Genomic DNA, 15,599 nt, shown 5'->3' with positions numbered 1-15,599 from the left:
TATTAACCCCCCTCCCCCGTCTGTGCTGTGCAGTATGTGAAAGCTCCAGGGTATCATGAGAAAATCTTTGTCGATCTCTGGGAAACATTGCACCACTTCAAACAATGTGTCACATAGACAGTGTTTCCGACCCGTGGGACACGGTGGCGGAAGAGGGTAAATTCATTAACTACAGCACAACTGCTGCATAATTAGCTTGTGCACTGTAGGCGTAAAGCATACAAACACCAGGAGCAGGCCACACAAAACAAATTACCATCATTCCCAAGGTCCAATACTTGATAAAAAAAAGTTGCTTGTGTCCTCATAACATATCATTTGTCAGCTGCAGAATGGAAAAGCCTTTTAAAAGTGTGTATAAACTGGAAGACTGTAATCATATTTTCTCTGTGCTCGTCAACTGGCATTTAGAAATCCCTGCCCCATGCTAAAATTCTGACCTTTACCATTTCCCCCCAGGAGCTCTCAAGTTATGGAGTCGTTTCTCAGCTACGATGTCAAAGTCATGTTGTGAACCCGGTGTCGTGACCCCCATTTACTTTCCAGAGAAGACTCACTTGGCTTCAGTGGTTAAGAGGTCCAATTAGAGAGTGCTGTTTGTGTTCTTCAAGTTTGATATTAATTTCTGCAACCACGGGAACAGTGAGCGCACCCACTCAATGCCAGAGCTGCTCCTCAGACATAACCACCACCGCCCCTCTACACGAGTGCTCCAAGTCATCATTAGTCCACTGGCCTCTTAAAAGTGCGGGAAGGTGTGTCAAAAGCTTGGCTAAACACCTCCCGCACCCAAACACAATTTATGATGTGACAGAATTCGGTCGTCTTTTTTTTTTCATTCTTCTTTTCTGCAGGTCACAACTGTGTCGCTCGATGACAAACAAGAAGCAGCATGGAAAGCGAAACTCTAATTCAAGCAAGAGTGACAGGGGTGAATTGTAGGGTGGGGGCATGACAAAATATTAATGATTCTTGCTCCCACTATAGCCCCAGGATTCTACGTCAAGCTTAACTAATGCGCAATTAAGCTTTAGACTGGGAGAAAATCACCTTGTAAAAACATTTGTCAAGTGAACTGTTTTTCTGTTCTGGGTTGCTAATTAACAAGGGAATGGGAAGAGGGGTTTGTTTGTGTGTGTATTTACATATACATGAAGAAAATAAATATGTGCACTGTTAGGGGAGAGCATAACAAAATCCCCTTCATATGTCTCTATTAGACAACACTGACATGTAGTCGCTATCATTAAGCAATAATAGTTTACTTTACAGCTCATGAACTACAGTATCAACAAATTAAGCCCACTGATAGTGCTGGCAGCCAAGTGAAGCATTGTAGTGGAGGGGGAGGGCGGGTGCCAGTGATGGAGGGAGGAGGGAGGAGAATGCAAGGCTTTATTGTATCTGTCACATTAAACGATATTGCAGCCACACTCAGAGTAATGAAGACCACTTCTAAAGTCATTTAAAAGTCAAATCATCACTGTCTGTGAATCTCAATGATGTATAATGGAGAGAGCATGCCAGAGGCTTGAGACGAGGGTGTGAGCGAGAGAAAGAGGAGGGAGTCGGGGCAGTGGGAGTCAGGAGTCAGGAAGTTGCAACCCTCTCGAAGGACAGTGAGGTGATAGATAAAACGATGTGGCTGGAGCTGCTGCGCGGCTCAAGAGAGCAGAGTGCAAATGCAGAACTATGCTTTGTGTGGGGCCCCGGCATTTTAGCAAGCTCTGACATGCCATATCTTCTGTGTGTGTGTGTGTGTGTGTGTGTGTGTGTGTTGTGTTTTCGAGCAGGTGGATGAGGCCAAGGCCATGGACATAAAGGTGGAGGAGTCCCATGTGTGGGTTCTTGAAGAGGAGCCCATCGTTAACCCAGCTTTCCTCCTCAACTCCAAGATCTGGGAAATTTGCCAGAATCTGCCCATCCACTGGATCCATCCCTCCCCTTTGAGTGGTAAGATCAGGGGGCACCTATGCCTCTAAATGCAGATCATTAACACCTTCGCCTGAGGGCATCCGCACAGGCCAAATTCAGGTCCATAGAGACCGCATGATTTTTCAACCATGTGAGCATCCACCCTGAACTATTCTCTGTGTTTAGAAAGTTGAGAGTCAAATGGTCAGTGATAAAGGAAGCGTTTAGCTCCTTTAGGTAAAAGTGTCACTGCCAGTGTGAAAATACTCCAATACAAGTTAAAGTCCTGCTATTTTTACACAAGTAAAGACATATAAGCTTAATGTACAGTGAAGTATGAAATGCATATGGACACTGGCAAAAGAAAATTGTGAACCAACCGCCAAAAAAAAAAATCAATTGGTAACACAAATGAATTAGGTTTGTGCAACTTAAATTTAATTGTCTTAACATGTAAACTTTCAGTTTAACATACATTCATTGGTGTTTGTAGCTAATTGTCTTTATTCAGTTCAAGTCTTTACCATATTAGATTTTTCATCACCAATGCATTAAAACTAGTCAAGATGGAGGCAGACATTATGATAATATTTTGTTTTGCACTGCAACATCCAACCTTAGTGAGTATAAATGAATAAGCTAGTGAATCCTTAATGTCTAATTACTCATAGTTCCTTCATAGTGAGTTTTCCGCGCATTATGTATCTCTCAGGTCAGCAATGTTTAGGTCCATTCGTAGAATCATTTTGTAAGGTGCAACTGTGTGCAGCTAAACCCTCCAAAACCCCACTGTACCTTCGCATAGCAGCAAACAGCAGATATTCCTTCATAGCTGGTGAAAACCAGTGGAGCATTGAAAAGCTTAAGAGTCAGATATTTGCCTCGGGAGTTGGTAGAGACCAAAGCAGAGCGAGAACAGAGTGAGGATTCGTCTCCATGACTCCATGATTGATGGATGTACTGTATATGTAGCCCAGCTAATATTAATATGTTTAACCAAATGAATAACCACACTCACACACAGGTATCAGATTCAGGGGACAAAAAATACTTCCTCTATACTTTTGACATGTTAATCACACCAATAATTCTGCTTAAATGGACACAACAATTAGAAGAATGAGGTTATCAATACGCCTGAGCTTCAGTTTACCTCTAATCCAAATACACACAAAAACTGGGCCCACGCACACACGCACAAACACACATGCACAGAGACAGGAGCTGGCATAGATAAAACAAAACCCCTCGTGACAGGCCTGATGCGTAGGGGCAAAACAACTGTTGAACAAAACACAGCCATCAAATAGAAGAGTGGTACCTTGGTTCACTTCTGAGTCCAATCGGAAGCTGCAGGCAGGCAGGCGGCAGGCAGGCGGCAGGCAGGCGGCAGGCAGGCGGCAGGCAGGCGGCAGGCAGGCGGCAGGCAGGCGGCAGGCAGGCGGCAGGCAGGCGGCAGGCAGGCGCAGGCCTCGAGCAGCTGACGACCAGTCTTCAGGTTCTCCCGCGAAGATCAAGGTGGCGGACCTGGACCAGTGTCCAGAGATGGCGCGGTCACTCCCTCCAAGTTGAAGGAGCCCTGAGCGTTGGCCGGACATCTCCAGCACGGTCTCGCAAATCCTCAAGTTTTCCACGACGGCAAAAACGATGAACTTATCTTCTTCGGCGCGAGCTGTGTTAGCCACGCGGCGGCTAACGGTCCAGTCACCTTGCTAATGCATGCTAATGACACAAACACCGTGGGCTAACGAGCTAACACTCAGGTGAGGCAAATCAAAACACCTGAACAATGGTGTGATAAACTTCGGATAATAATTCAGACATTTGCACACAACGACTGTGTGGCGGGAATGTCCTGTTTAAGACGGTCGAGTAGACAATGTCAAGACATCGACTACTGATTTTTTTGCACAAACTTTACACGGACTCTATTCGCTGTGACTAAAGTCAGTCAAGAGTCCATACTGCACCCACACTCTACTTCCGGTCTGTCTCTCGCTGCGCAGCTTTTACCCACCAATGAATGACCTGTATCACTCTTCATCTCGTACACTACTTCCTCTTACTGCAATTGGCCTTTCACAATAAAACAGATTTATATACATCTAAATCGTTTGAATCTTAACATCATTTTATAACAATGTCTAAACATTTTTAACCAGGTTACATATAAATCAGCAACTGTTTTCTCATGAACTTAAAAGGTGATGATAAGTAATTGTTGTGCTCACAGCCTGTTAATTATTGTAGTTTTAAAGAAGAGAGATTAAGCAATTGTCACCTTATTTATTTATTTTTATAAAACATTAGAATTCTGAGATTTTCAAATGCTTTTAGAAAGTAAGTCTCGTAGGACTGAACAAAAGACCAAAATGTATCAATAAGATGAGGATTTTTGCATTGTGTCTCAAGTGAATTACAATCATCTAAAAATTTGACGTAAATCAACAGAAAAAAAACTGTTGGAAGTGTAAGAACTTCTCCTTTCCTGTATATTCAGATGATGAGGTTGAAAATGTGGACACACCCGACGCAGAGGCCACAGGTCAGCGTTTCGCCCGTGACGTCCTGGACCACCCTGCCGTCAGCGACTATGTGAGTGGAATCCTCTTATCCACGTCACTCGCACACCACACCGCCAGATATACAGTAGAGCGACTTCAATCAGCTCCCGCTCCACCACAACTCCTTCTGCATATAAATTGCTCACTAATTGATGTTAAAACTGACTTTGTGCACCAGAGGGCACGGCAATTGCTCTATATATCTATTTAAGTAAGGCCAGTTCATTGAAGATTCCCTTTATGTCTCTTCATTAATTGAGAGGAATATCCAGCCTCACAAAGGCAGCAACTTGTGCCTTACAGCAGCCGTTAGTCTTTTTTCACTTCCTTTTTTTTTTTTTTTGAGGCAGTGGAAAGCACTGTACAAAGAAGCCCTTCAAGGTCACTCTCTGCTGCACAGATAATTTGGATTTATTTTAAATGTTCTAATTATCAAAACCTATAAAATGAGTGGAGCGGCCTGGTGGCATATTTTGGTGTACTGCATGTAAACCACTCAATATTGTATGATTAATTATCCCTGATGGAGGGAAAACCACATAGCGGCATATTATACAGGAGTTATGCACCCCAAGTGACACAGAACACAGCGGTTGCACAGTAAAGATACCAGGAACATCCAAAGTTGCAAACATATCCAGCACACACACACACACACACACACACACACACGTACACACACTCATCACTTACAGGTGAATAGCCGCCACTAAAGCAAAAATCAAGGATAATGATCTGCCTCGGTCTGTGAGAGAGCTACAGAGAAATGAGACGTCCTGTAATGTTGACATTTATCGTGCCCGTCTCAGAAACACCTCCCGCTCTTCAATTTCTCCTCAGCTGTTCTGTCTTCTCCTTCGTCATCTGCGGCAGGAGATGCAGCGCTACGCAATTAAAACATACCAGGGGGATGAAAAAACTCTGCTCTTCTTTTGAAAAAGCGCTGCCTCTATCAGCTGAGTAATGCATACCACTGCAATCCATTCCTGCCACACGTCCAGGCTCTGTTTGTGGGTGCAGCGATAACAAAGGCCTTTGTGGCCAAGCAGAGTTCAGGCAGCAGTCTGTAATTGGGAGTCTGAACTCTTGCTCATGCCAGTAGGATGCCACATGTTAGCCAAACCTTCTTCTTTTTTTGCCTCATCCAGAACTCATGTAAATGTGCACACAGACAGAAAACACACAGTCTGCTACTCACACTAATTTCGTTTCTGCCTGCATTCTTTCAGCTATCATACTCAAACACACACATAGACACATTAGAAACATGTATTCCCTTCATTTGCATGTCGTTATTCTGAATTTCAATGTCACGCCTCCATATGGCGCATGCTCAGGAAGCAGAATAGTCATTTGAGTCCTTGTGACAGAGGCTGACAGATATATGAAGATGACCTTTGCCTCCGCTGCCATGTCAGAGTGCAGGGTATATCAAAGGTGGCCCTGGAAATTTCCAACTGAATAACTGCCATCTGACAAGGCTGAAGCGATGGTACCACTGCCCTTGACCCATATAGCAAGGATGGCTTTAAGATGAATTAACCTCGCACACATATGAACATGCTTGGTGTGAGGGGTTTTTTGCCCGCATTTAAGTGTTTAATGGCGTGTTATACTTGCATCCTCACAAACCTCTGGGAGAAATGTTCACGGTCAGGCTAGAAGGCTGTTCATTCATAACACAGGTGCAAAAAGCTGAAGGAATTCAAATCCATGAATGCAGGAGCTGTTTGTGCCTCCAGAGGAATCTTTCCACTCAAGCTAAAGCCCCTTATCACTTTGGTAAAGCAGCAGAGTTTACTGAAATACATGACTATCTCCTCATTTAATTATATCCAATTTCATTGTCGTTCCTGCTCACTGTAGTGCTCAGCGAGATGAAAATCTGAGATCAGGACATGAAGCAAAGCGTTTCATATGTTGCACTGTCCTGCGCGTCTTCAAGGGAAAAAAAAGCCCCTCTCTGAATACAAAGCAGGGCATGAGACCGAAATGTTATCGCTGCTGTTTGGATCCCAGAATGAGGTCTGCGACGAGATTAATAACACACCCAGGCATGTGCTTCAAGCTCATGAAAAGCGGTGATCAGTGTCTGTGAAATAACACCAACAAGTGTGGAGATTAGAGGAGTCGTGCTTTGATTCGTTACATCTTATTGAATGACTGACGCGGTTCTCTACTTTCCAGACTCATTCATATCCAGTGCCTCATATTATGCACGGAAGTGTCTGTGCGTGTGCAAGAGTGTGTTTGCATGTGTATACGTGAGTCTGAGTGTGTGATAAAATCAGATGCAGCAAGGAGGTAATGGCTTTTGCTCTTCATTAATGCTGCTTGTTTGTGAGTGACTGCCTCAGATTTCCCAAGGTGAACCATTCTTATCACAGCAGCGTCCCACTAGAGACGGCAACTCAGAGACGGAGTGATGAATTTGTACCCTCCGTTTTAAAAGGATAGCTCTGATTAATTGTCTTTAAGGTACAATGCTGCCCATTGGCGGTTTGTTTGATAAACATAACGCAATTTGAATAAAATATTTTCTTCATTTTCCGAGCCGGGGCTCCAGATTTGGTAACACCCCCAGTTCGGGCTGTGAGGAGCAGATAAGATTACCGTCGGTCCATTGACAGCTTTCGTGTTGTTCCCATAACAGATTGTTGCCTGGAAGCTGATGACCTGAAACTTGACTGAAACAATAAATCATTAAAAGCCTACCTGTGCTTTTCATAGTAATAAATCAAACCCAGCTATCCGAGATATCATCTGTCCCTCCCTTCTTATGTGTTTTAAGTATGTTTCATGAGCATGTAATTTTGCTCGATTTATCACAGCATAAATCATTACATCAAATGCATGGGTTACTTATTTCTATACATCACGCCTGGTGGTGTTGTTGTTATGTGGATATAATCTACCAGCTGCTACAGAAAAACAGACAAAATGTTTGTAAAACCACTGCAAGAGACAACACTGACTTAGAGAGTAAAATACAAGAAAACCCCTAATTCCCATACTTAATGTGGCAGGGGACGAGAGGGACTCAGCCATGAGCTCCTGTGGGTCCTGTCCTCTCAAACAATTCCCACACATTTTCTATTCCCACCAGTGGATGTGTTTTGTTCTGCACTGCTGCATGTAGCTGAGTCATTGCAGCAGCTGACAGAGAACTGTGCCAGTTTGTTCTTGAACGTGAAGTCAGCACAGGCCGCCATCTCCTGGATCCGAGCAGTTTAACGAGACAGTGCAGGATTGTCTCCGAGGATTCATTTACTAAGAGAGATTGAAATGTGGTCAAATTCATACTGAGGGCAGCTACCGCCTTAACTCGCAGGGTGAGTTAAGTGGCACTTCTCCGGACCCCATTCGGAGTTGCTCTTGATCAAAGGCATGGCACTCAGCCCCCCATGAGTCTACGAGGGCATGAACCACCCTGCACAATGGAAAAATCCGAGGGGCCATTAATTCTACCCAATTTACCTTTCGTTTAGGTTTCATTTGGCCTCTCTATAAATTCAGAGGCAGCCAGCAAGAGCAAATGAAAGAATCCTTGTTAGGCGATCATTACTCTGCTAATTGCTTTAGGAATGTGCCATGCACTTAAAGTCAAGGTCAGGGGGAGGACGCCAAGACGTGGGGAGCTCTAATTTGAATGCTCTATTGGGGGAGGGGCAGCCATTTTGGGTGCAGAGTGCGGGCTTTGGTCAAGGGAGTTAAGAGGTCACAGATGAAAGAAATGGTGTAATTATGCTCGTAACTACCAACATTAGAGTTCCTTTGATTGAAAATAGCACCGGTAGAGAGGCTGTGAATGCAGGATTCAGGGAGGAGGCATTGTCCAGCCGGCAGTTGCGCCACCGTCGGTATAATAGAAAGGTCAAGGGTGTTATATCATGTTTTTTATGCTCCTCGAGCTCCCTCATTCTCACCTCTGTCTTGATCTCTTTGTCACAGTCATCAAGCAAACTTTGCATTTTCACAGACATCAATTCTGATCTTTTCACTCTTGTTTGGGTTTTATGTATATTCCGCTGACATACAGCCGGAGCAGCCTCATCAATTCACGCCGTCCCCTCCTCTTCCTCCTCTTTCTCTTTTTCTCCTGCCCTTGCCTTTGGGAGGACTTACATTTTTCATGTGTGTGTGTGATCGTAACCCTGCCCGCTCCTCTGTCCTCTGCAGCGAGACGTCGGAATCGAGCTGGACAACCGTCTGGATGACAACGGCTACTGCTGCCAGCACTGTCGCCGTGGTTACCGCTACTGCCGCCGCTACTTCGAGCCCCTGGGCGGCTTCAACCAATGGCCGTACTACTACCAAGGAGGCCGGGTCATCTGTCAAGTTGTCATGCCGTGCAACTGGTGGATCGCCCGTATGCTGGGGAGGGTCTGAGGAGGGTGGGCTCTGTCTGGGATTTAAACTGTTAATGTTGTTGCGGGAGCAAATTCTCCTTTTGATAAATATTCCAGACAACTAGAGAGACCAAAGCAGCCCACTGCACACACAATTATTATCCTATCTGAAAGTCGTCCCATTGAGTATTAGTCAGACTGAACAGTCTAAATGGTATTTGAAGAGTTTAGAAAAAGTCTTTGGTCGTTTACAGCGGTCTCATTTTCTTTACTTATCTACCTATTTGGTCTCCTTGCAATTTGATCTTGTTGAATTGTTGTAATTCAGTTTAGAATACGTCAACTTGAACCGATCTTCCCTAAAACACTATCTGTCGTCACTTGTGCTTGTTTGTTTTTTTACTCTATAGGCTTAAAGGTATGTTTCTACATATACTGTGTATGAACTTGTACGTACAGTACTACAATATATAATAATAGTCAGTGAGTGGTGCTATTATATTTTACATTTCACTATGTTTTGTATTCATTTTTTATTCTTGCTTATATAAGTAGCAGATAAAACCCCTTCCTTTACAAACCACAAGATACACACACATAATTAACTTGTCACAGTGACACAACATACTAACTTACTGAGGTCATATAGCCATTCTTTGCTATATTAATGTTTTTAAATAATGTAAAACTAAAATAAAATATGACAGCATAATACATCAGATATAAAAATATAATATTACACATACACAATATGAGAAAACTACATTCAACATATTAAAAATAAGACAATCAGGGGCAAATAAGAAAACAAATAACACGTGTAGTTCAGCACCAAGCCTGTATCACAAGAATTTTTTTCTCTGTTTTTGGTATCATGTTACACTACGGAGGTGGTGTTTAATTAAAGATGCAAAGACCTCCGATGTCTTTTGTGATGTGCTCACTCTCGTGTTATTCTCCATTGTGTTCACTGTTGTTGCAAATCCACAGAATGCATTTTTAATTGTGCCTCTGTTCAAAGTTCCCCCTGTGCCCAGGCGATATTAATCTGAAACGCCACATCTCAATCTGCCGAGCTGAAGCAACTCTCGTCTGTAACTAACAGATAAGAAAGTGAGGAAGCTGTTTGTAATGGATGTTCTGTCATCGTTAGAAGGTGCACGAAGGCCCGAGCGAGAGATTCAAAAGTTGAACAAAGACAGAAATTGAGCACTGTTGTCATGTTTCTGTGCATGTTTCTATCTCTGTGCTGATGATTTTTTCTCCAACTTAAACTTGATTGCACACACAATCTCAATGTCCTGTCATAGGAAAAATGTGATTTCCTCTACAGAAACAAATTGCCCATGAGTGTTTGTGTCTATATCTGATTCATGCAATCAATAGAATAAGACAGATGTCTGCTCTTCCCATCGATCGTTAGCAGAAACATTTATTATTATATTAAAAGAGACTTGATAAGATAAAAACAGACTTAACCTGAGACTCTCTCACGTATCTAATGCATAATAACGCTTTGTTTACAGTGGTGTGAAAGTATCTCGCCTGCTTAGTAAACCTGGAAGTTGACTCATGTTGTTTCAGTGAGATAATAATGTCGGCAATATCAACAATGTTTGGCAGTGAAATGGATTTTGCGAAAAAAGAGGGTGAAACATATTACTGTATGTAAATGTTTTATGGATGTGCTCATAAATGGAGTTCAGCTGCACCCATATCGTTATTTTTTAAATCAATAATGCTGATGGCCCATAGCAACATGTCAAGTAAAAAAATTGTGGCATGAGTTAACAAATACAATAATTGCAAACATACTTCAAATAAACTGACAAGTGTACTGCAAAGCACCAGAGGCAGTTCTGAAAAGTTCACAAAATTAGTGTATATAAAATTCATTCCTTTCTGTTTTCCGTCTTATCACATCAAATATTCATGTGTTTATTAAAAAGAATGCATTCAGCGTGCTGGTGTTGCTTCTGTCGTTGTAGAGCTTGCGCACTTGAAAATGTTGGGAAGTCTTATTTCTCCGCAAGATGCTGCCAGTCGTTAGTTGTCTATCTGGCGAGGTCTCTGCGGACGCTGAGGACTCTTTTGTGTAGTTGTGAGAGTAAATTGCCATGGAAGCCGTGAGAGTCGTTCTGAAAAGGGATGGCTCACCCCGACTGGAGAGGCTGATACAGATATTACCGCCGGCTCCCTGAGAGGTCCTCGTGCCCGTTGGGACAAAAGTCCAATATTGAGCATGAATGTCAAACTTGGAAAGCACAGACGTGCCACAATTAAATATCGTCTCGGAGCAGAACCAGAAAGTCGCCGGATGGTGTTCACGCTGCTGCCGCAGTGGCCTGTGCATGGGCTGGAGCGCGTTCTGATTTTGCCTCCTTGAGAGAAAGTGTTCCTGGGCCACGGCCTCAGTGAATTAATGAAAATATCAGGCCCGAGAGACAGGTGCTCATGGGCGACGACCTCCTTCCATTCGCGTTTCCCGCCACAGATTTTCCTGTGTGGACACATGTCACACTAACGCAGACATCAGGTATGTGGCCAAACAAAATATTAATTTAATCATTTTAGCTTTATATTGACATTGCGACGCTTGAGATCTTTTTTCTCTATTTGGCAATTAGGTCCAGTCTGTGTGTTTGAACTAGTCATTAGATTGAAATGTGCTCACTAGCTTTGTTGGCATAGACACATTTTGCTGGTGATTTGAGAATCATTGGACCGTGTTGGAGTTCTTGTGTCTCAGTGAGATCACAAACGTTGACCGGGCTCATCTGGCATCAGCATACAGGCTTTCGATCTTTGATTGTAGGCTTCTCATTGTAGGCCCCTAACAACCCTTCATTCTACTGGATTGTTGTCGGACCATAGATCACTGTCAGAGACAGCCTACCGACAGGCGACCCCCCCTCCCTCTGCTGTGACAGGGAGGCACAGCAGATTCATGGTTATGAAAAATGAACAGTGTATCTAAGTCCTGGGGGGGGGGGGGGTGTTGTACTACTGGTTGTCATGGGCACCTCAGCAATGGAGCAAGTGGAGAAAAGGCATTCCTATTATTCAATTTGGGGGGACGGTTATGGAGAAAAGTTATGGTTTTTTCCTAATGAGGACTTTCTATTATAATGTCTCTGTTGCTACCCAACTTTTTTTGTCATTACAAAGACAAACTTATCATCAAACAGTCCCAGGGAACCGGTGATTATATTTGAGAGAATGCAGGACTCAATAATCTGCTTTTCAAGGTAGCCTATAATTATTTATTTATGTGGAACATTACAACTGCTACAGTACACCGGCTATAGTGATGCTATAAGATTAACCACCGCTAGAACCTGTGTGGAAAATAAATTGGTGGCATTGGAAGTGGACAGTTGTCATGAGGCCATTCCCTTTCATCCAAACTGTATGTGGGGATGTTTTGTTTTCTGCAGTTGGACTCTGAAAATGGCCTTGTGGGTACTTAGGATGGTAACACTCAGGTTTAATTATCCAAATCATATTGTGGTGTATTGGAAGACTATTTCTTTTAAATAAATTGTTTGTCCTTGTTTAACCTTGATGATGGTCTCGTAGCCTGAAAGCTAATATTACAATTTTAGTCTGCAAATTTTTCTTATAAATAGAATTTAAAATACAGAAATATCTGTTCTTGTAATAATCATTTCCTGCACTGACCCATACCGTTGTTGGTGCATTATTAGTTTCACAGTCTCAGTCTAACAAAACTAGGTTAATGCAGGTGGTGAAGAAGTGTAGATCCTTCACCAACCACGTCTTTCCAAGTTTACTGCCCTATTTTGAAAAATAGCCAAGCAACCATGTAGTACTAATAGTAATAGAAGTAGTAGTAGTTTTATCTGGTATTTGAAATAGGTGGTGAACAACAACAGCAAGTTAATAAAGCAATTCATTAAAAATAATAATTACACATTAAACAGTTCACAATGTAGAAAATAAATGCAGCATGTGTCGCAAAAGTGGCCATTCCATTTTTATTTTTTTCAATTATTTGCAAAAATTGCCTTTTTGAATTTGAGCCTCTCCAACATCCTCCCTGGAGCTGCACATTCAGTATGTGAGAGAAGCATAAAAATGGACCACACTTTAGTTGCATGTTAAAAGGTCCACATCTCGGTATTGAATACACAAATCTCTGGAGGTTGTGAAAGCACCTTGAGGAAACAAGTGGAGTCTAATACACAACTGAATTTCAATCACAGCTTTTAAAGTCGTTTCCATTCACTGTTCATGGTTTTTCTTTTCTCGTGCACTCATATCGTGCGGTGGGATGTTTAGCAAAGGAGCTTATCTGAAGGGATCTTCAGTGAATTTAAAGACCACTCCAAATACGAGGAGAAGATAGAAACAGACAAGTCTGGGTTCTTTCTCTGGAAGGCCTTTATGGCCTTTAAAAAAACCCATACATCCTCATAAGTGGACGTATGAAGTAGTTCAACATTGTCTACATTAGATATGAAGCATATCCGTGACAGTGATCTCCTCCCTTGCATGCATTCTATACACTTTCTAAGGAATCTCCCCCTCCGGCACTTGTTTATCAGGGTCTTGGTGAGCAGAGGAAGCAAGGTGGACTTCTCTGCGGGACGAACCAGACATCAGAACATCTCCCAGGTGAGCACAGTCCAAAGGATTCCACCTACCAGGCCTGAGGAGTGGTGACTATCATCGAGGCTCAAGAGTGAATTCATTCCAATTGTGGCTTAACAAAAAATACAGATGGGAACTTCCACTACCAGCTGCTAATCCTCATTACAAATTACCACGCTTTCTTTTAGATCCATGAGTTGCTATTCTGGGGCAGGGGAGAGTGAAAAACCAATGTATGAGGAGTGTCTGTATTTAGATTAGTGACCTGAAGGAATCGTTCTCTCCGATCCAGACTGAAGCTCCGGCTCTGCGGAGGACACGTGTACTACCAGTGCCATCTTGTGTGGAGAGAGGTGCACTGCTGCAATATCAGAACCACAAGTTCTGCTTCTTTCTCTCCTTCTTTCTTCTTTAAAAACACAACGGACCCTCCACCCTCGACTACATCAGCTCCCGGTGCGTTGAGGAGAAGCCACCAAAGTTTAGAAGTGGTCTATTTTAACATAACCTTGGCTGCAGGGTGTCAAGTTAACATACTGCACAAAGCTGCCATGGCCAGGAGACTGCAGTCATCAACTCCTTTTCCTCTGTAATGCCGCAGTCAGTCGAGTGACCTGATGGTTAAATAAGCTTTCCCTGTACTGTTCCTGCCACAGGCTGGAGGCACAATAATGTCAGCCGTCATACTTCAACTGCTCCCACTGTGAGAGGCAGCATGGCACAGCAGTAAACACTCGCGCTGTGTCAGTGGCTGCAGGCGACGCAGAAATAGTCCTCCTCTCCCAGGACCTGGCTCTCGCTCCATCTTCAGGGTCTCTGACTCACAAACCAAAGGAATAGCACAGACGTAACAGCTGTTAGTAGCCTTTCATTATTTCAGTAATCCATAACAACCTGCGCTTTACCATATGGCAGGCGATCGATGGACCGCTGAAGAGAAAAGCTAAGGGTCCGTTTGGATGTAATGGAGGGCTGTTTGTTGCTGGACGTGGGGCTTGAGCAATGATTTCAGACTCAATTCAAACTACTTTCCCCGTCTGCAAAAAGCGCAGGAAGATGTTTGCTGGAGTTTTAGTGTGTGTGTGTGTGTGTGTGTGTTAGGGTAGGGGGTTGGCAGCAGGGCTTGCCTACTGTGCTTGTCGACACCCACTTGCACAGCTGTGTACCACACAATCCAGTCTTGCCATAGGTACACACACACACACACACACACACACACACACACACACACACACACACACACACACACACACACACACACACACACACACACACACACACACACACACACACACACACACACACACACACACACACACACACACACACACACACACACACACACACACACACACACACACTCTCCTTTAAAGGAATCAATCCCAAGTCAGCCTAACCTCTCAACTTGTCAACCACAGCCTCATACTCTTGTCTCCCAGAAAGCCTTGGTGTAAGCTCTGGGCATGTCATATGCTAATGCGTTGAGATCCACCCACAGTAACTGTAGAAGCGTTGCTGTTAGGTACAGTCCAATCAGTGTCTGGCCTGATCGTGGCTCCGTTCCAGCCTCCTACTTTTTCTTTCTCTCCCTTCGAACACCACGTGGTTGAATGTCCCCCAAAGCTGCGACAGCCCCAACAGTACGACTCTGGGTTTTAAAAGGCAGAAATACTTATATTTCATTATTGTGACTTAATTCATTAATTGACTTAATTACCGTCTACATTTTATCTGTGCCTAACACAATTTTCCGAAACCACTTTATCTGCAACAAAACAACAAATAATGAGAATATTCAGTGATGGAGATTTTGTTTTTAATTAGTACATTTGACTTTTTTCTTTAAAAATCTATTCTATATTCTGCATAAGGGAGGCCATTGACAACCCATGACAAAAGAAGCAACAAAACATAAGCAGTGGACATACCTCAACATCCCACAGACAACAGTGCTTCAAGGAGAATGCAAGGAGATACTAGAATATATATACAACACCAAAAAAAGCAGCAAATCCTCATTCAAAGACTGACAGGTTTTAATGCAAATGAAACCCAGTGTAATTATTGATTGTCCAAAAATAATTATACATTCAGAGTGTCTTTGCAGAGCACTTAGGCTGTGGCTAATGTGGGGTTGTGAAGCAGCGTTTTACTCCTG

At 43.2% G+C, this 15,599-nt stretch overlaps 1 protein-coding gene and 1 long non-coding RNA gene across 4 annotated transcripts in view; one reads left to right on the top strand and one right to left on the bottom strand.

Annotated features, from left to right (window-relative positions):
- LOC118319773 overlaps nt 1-3,895 on the bottom strand; it is a 151,489-nt gene extending 147,594 nt beyond the window's left edge. For both annotated transcript variants that reach the window (XR_004796095.2, XR_004796096.2), the window contains exon 1: nt 3,236-3,895. This is a non-coding gene — a long non-coding RNA (uncharacterized LOC118319773). The remainder of the gene's footprint in view (nt 1-3,235) is intronic.
- Nucleotides 1-10,787, top strand: part of tnmd (tenomodulin) — a 43,857-nt gene extending 33,070 nt beyond the window's left edge. Inside the window, exons 5-7 of one of the 2 annotated variants that reach the window (XM_035650393.2) lie at nt 1,791-1,953; nt 4,415-4,509; nt 8,658-10,787. In XM_035650393.2, coding sequence (XP_035506286.1) covers nt 1,791-1,953; nt 4,415-4,509; nt 8,658-8,867 — 468 coding nt within the window. In that variant the 3' untranslated portion in view covers nt 8,868-10,787. The remainder of the gene's footprint in view (nt 1-1,790; nt 1,954-4,414; nt 4,510-8,657) is intronic. The other variant, XM_035650394.2, reaches the window with a different exon arrangement.
- Nucleotides 10,788-15,599: the final 4,812 nt, after the last annotated feature.

Source organism: Scophthalmus maximus, chromosome 9 (genome assembly GCF_022379125.1).
Source record: "Scophthalmus maximus strain ysfricsl-2021 chromosome 9, ASM2237912v1, whole genome shotgun sequence".
In the NCBI taxonomy this organism is placed as follows: Eukaryota; Metazoa; Chordata; class Actinopteri; order Pleuronectiformes; family Scophthalmidae; genus Scophthalmus; species Scophthalmus maximus.
This window is presented reverse-complemented; position numbering and strand designations above follow the sequence as displayed.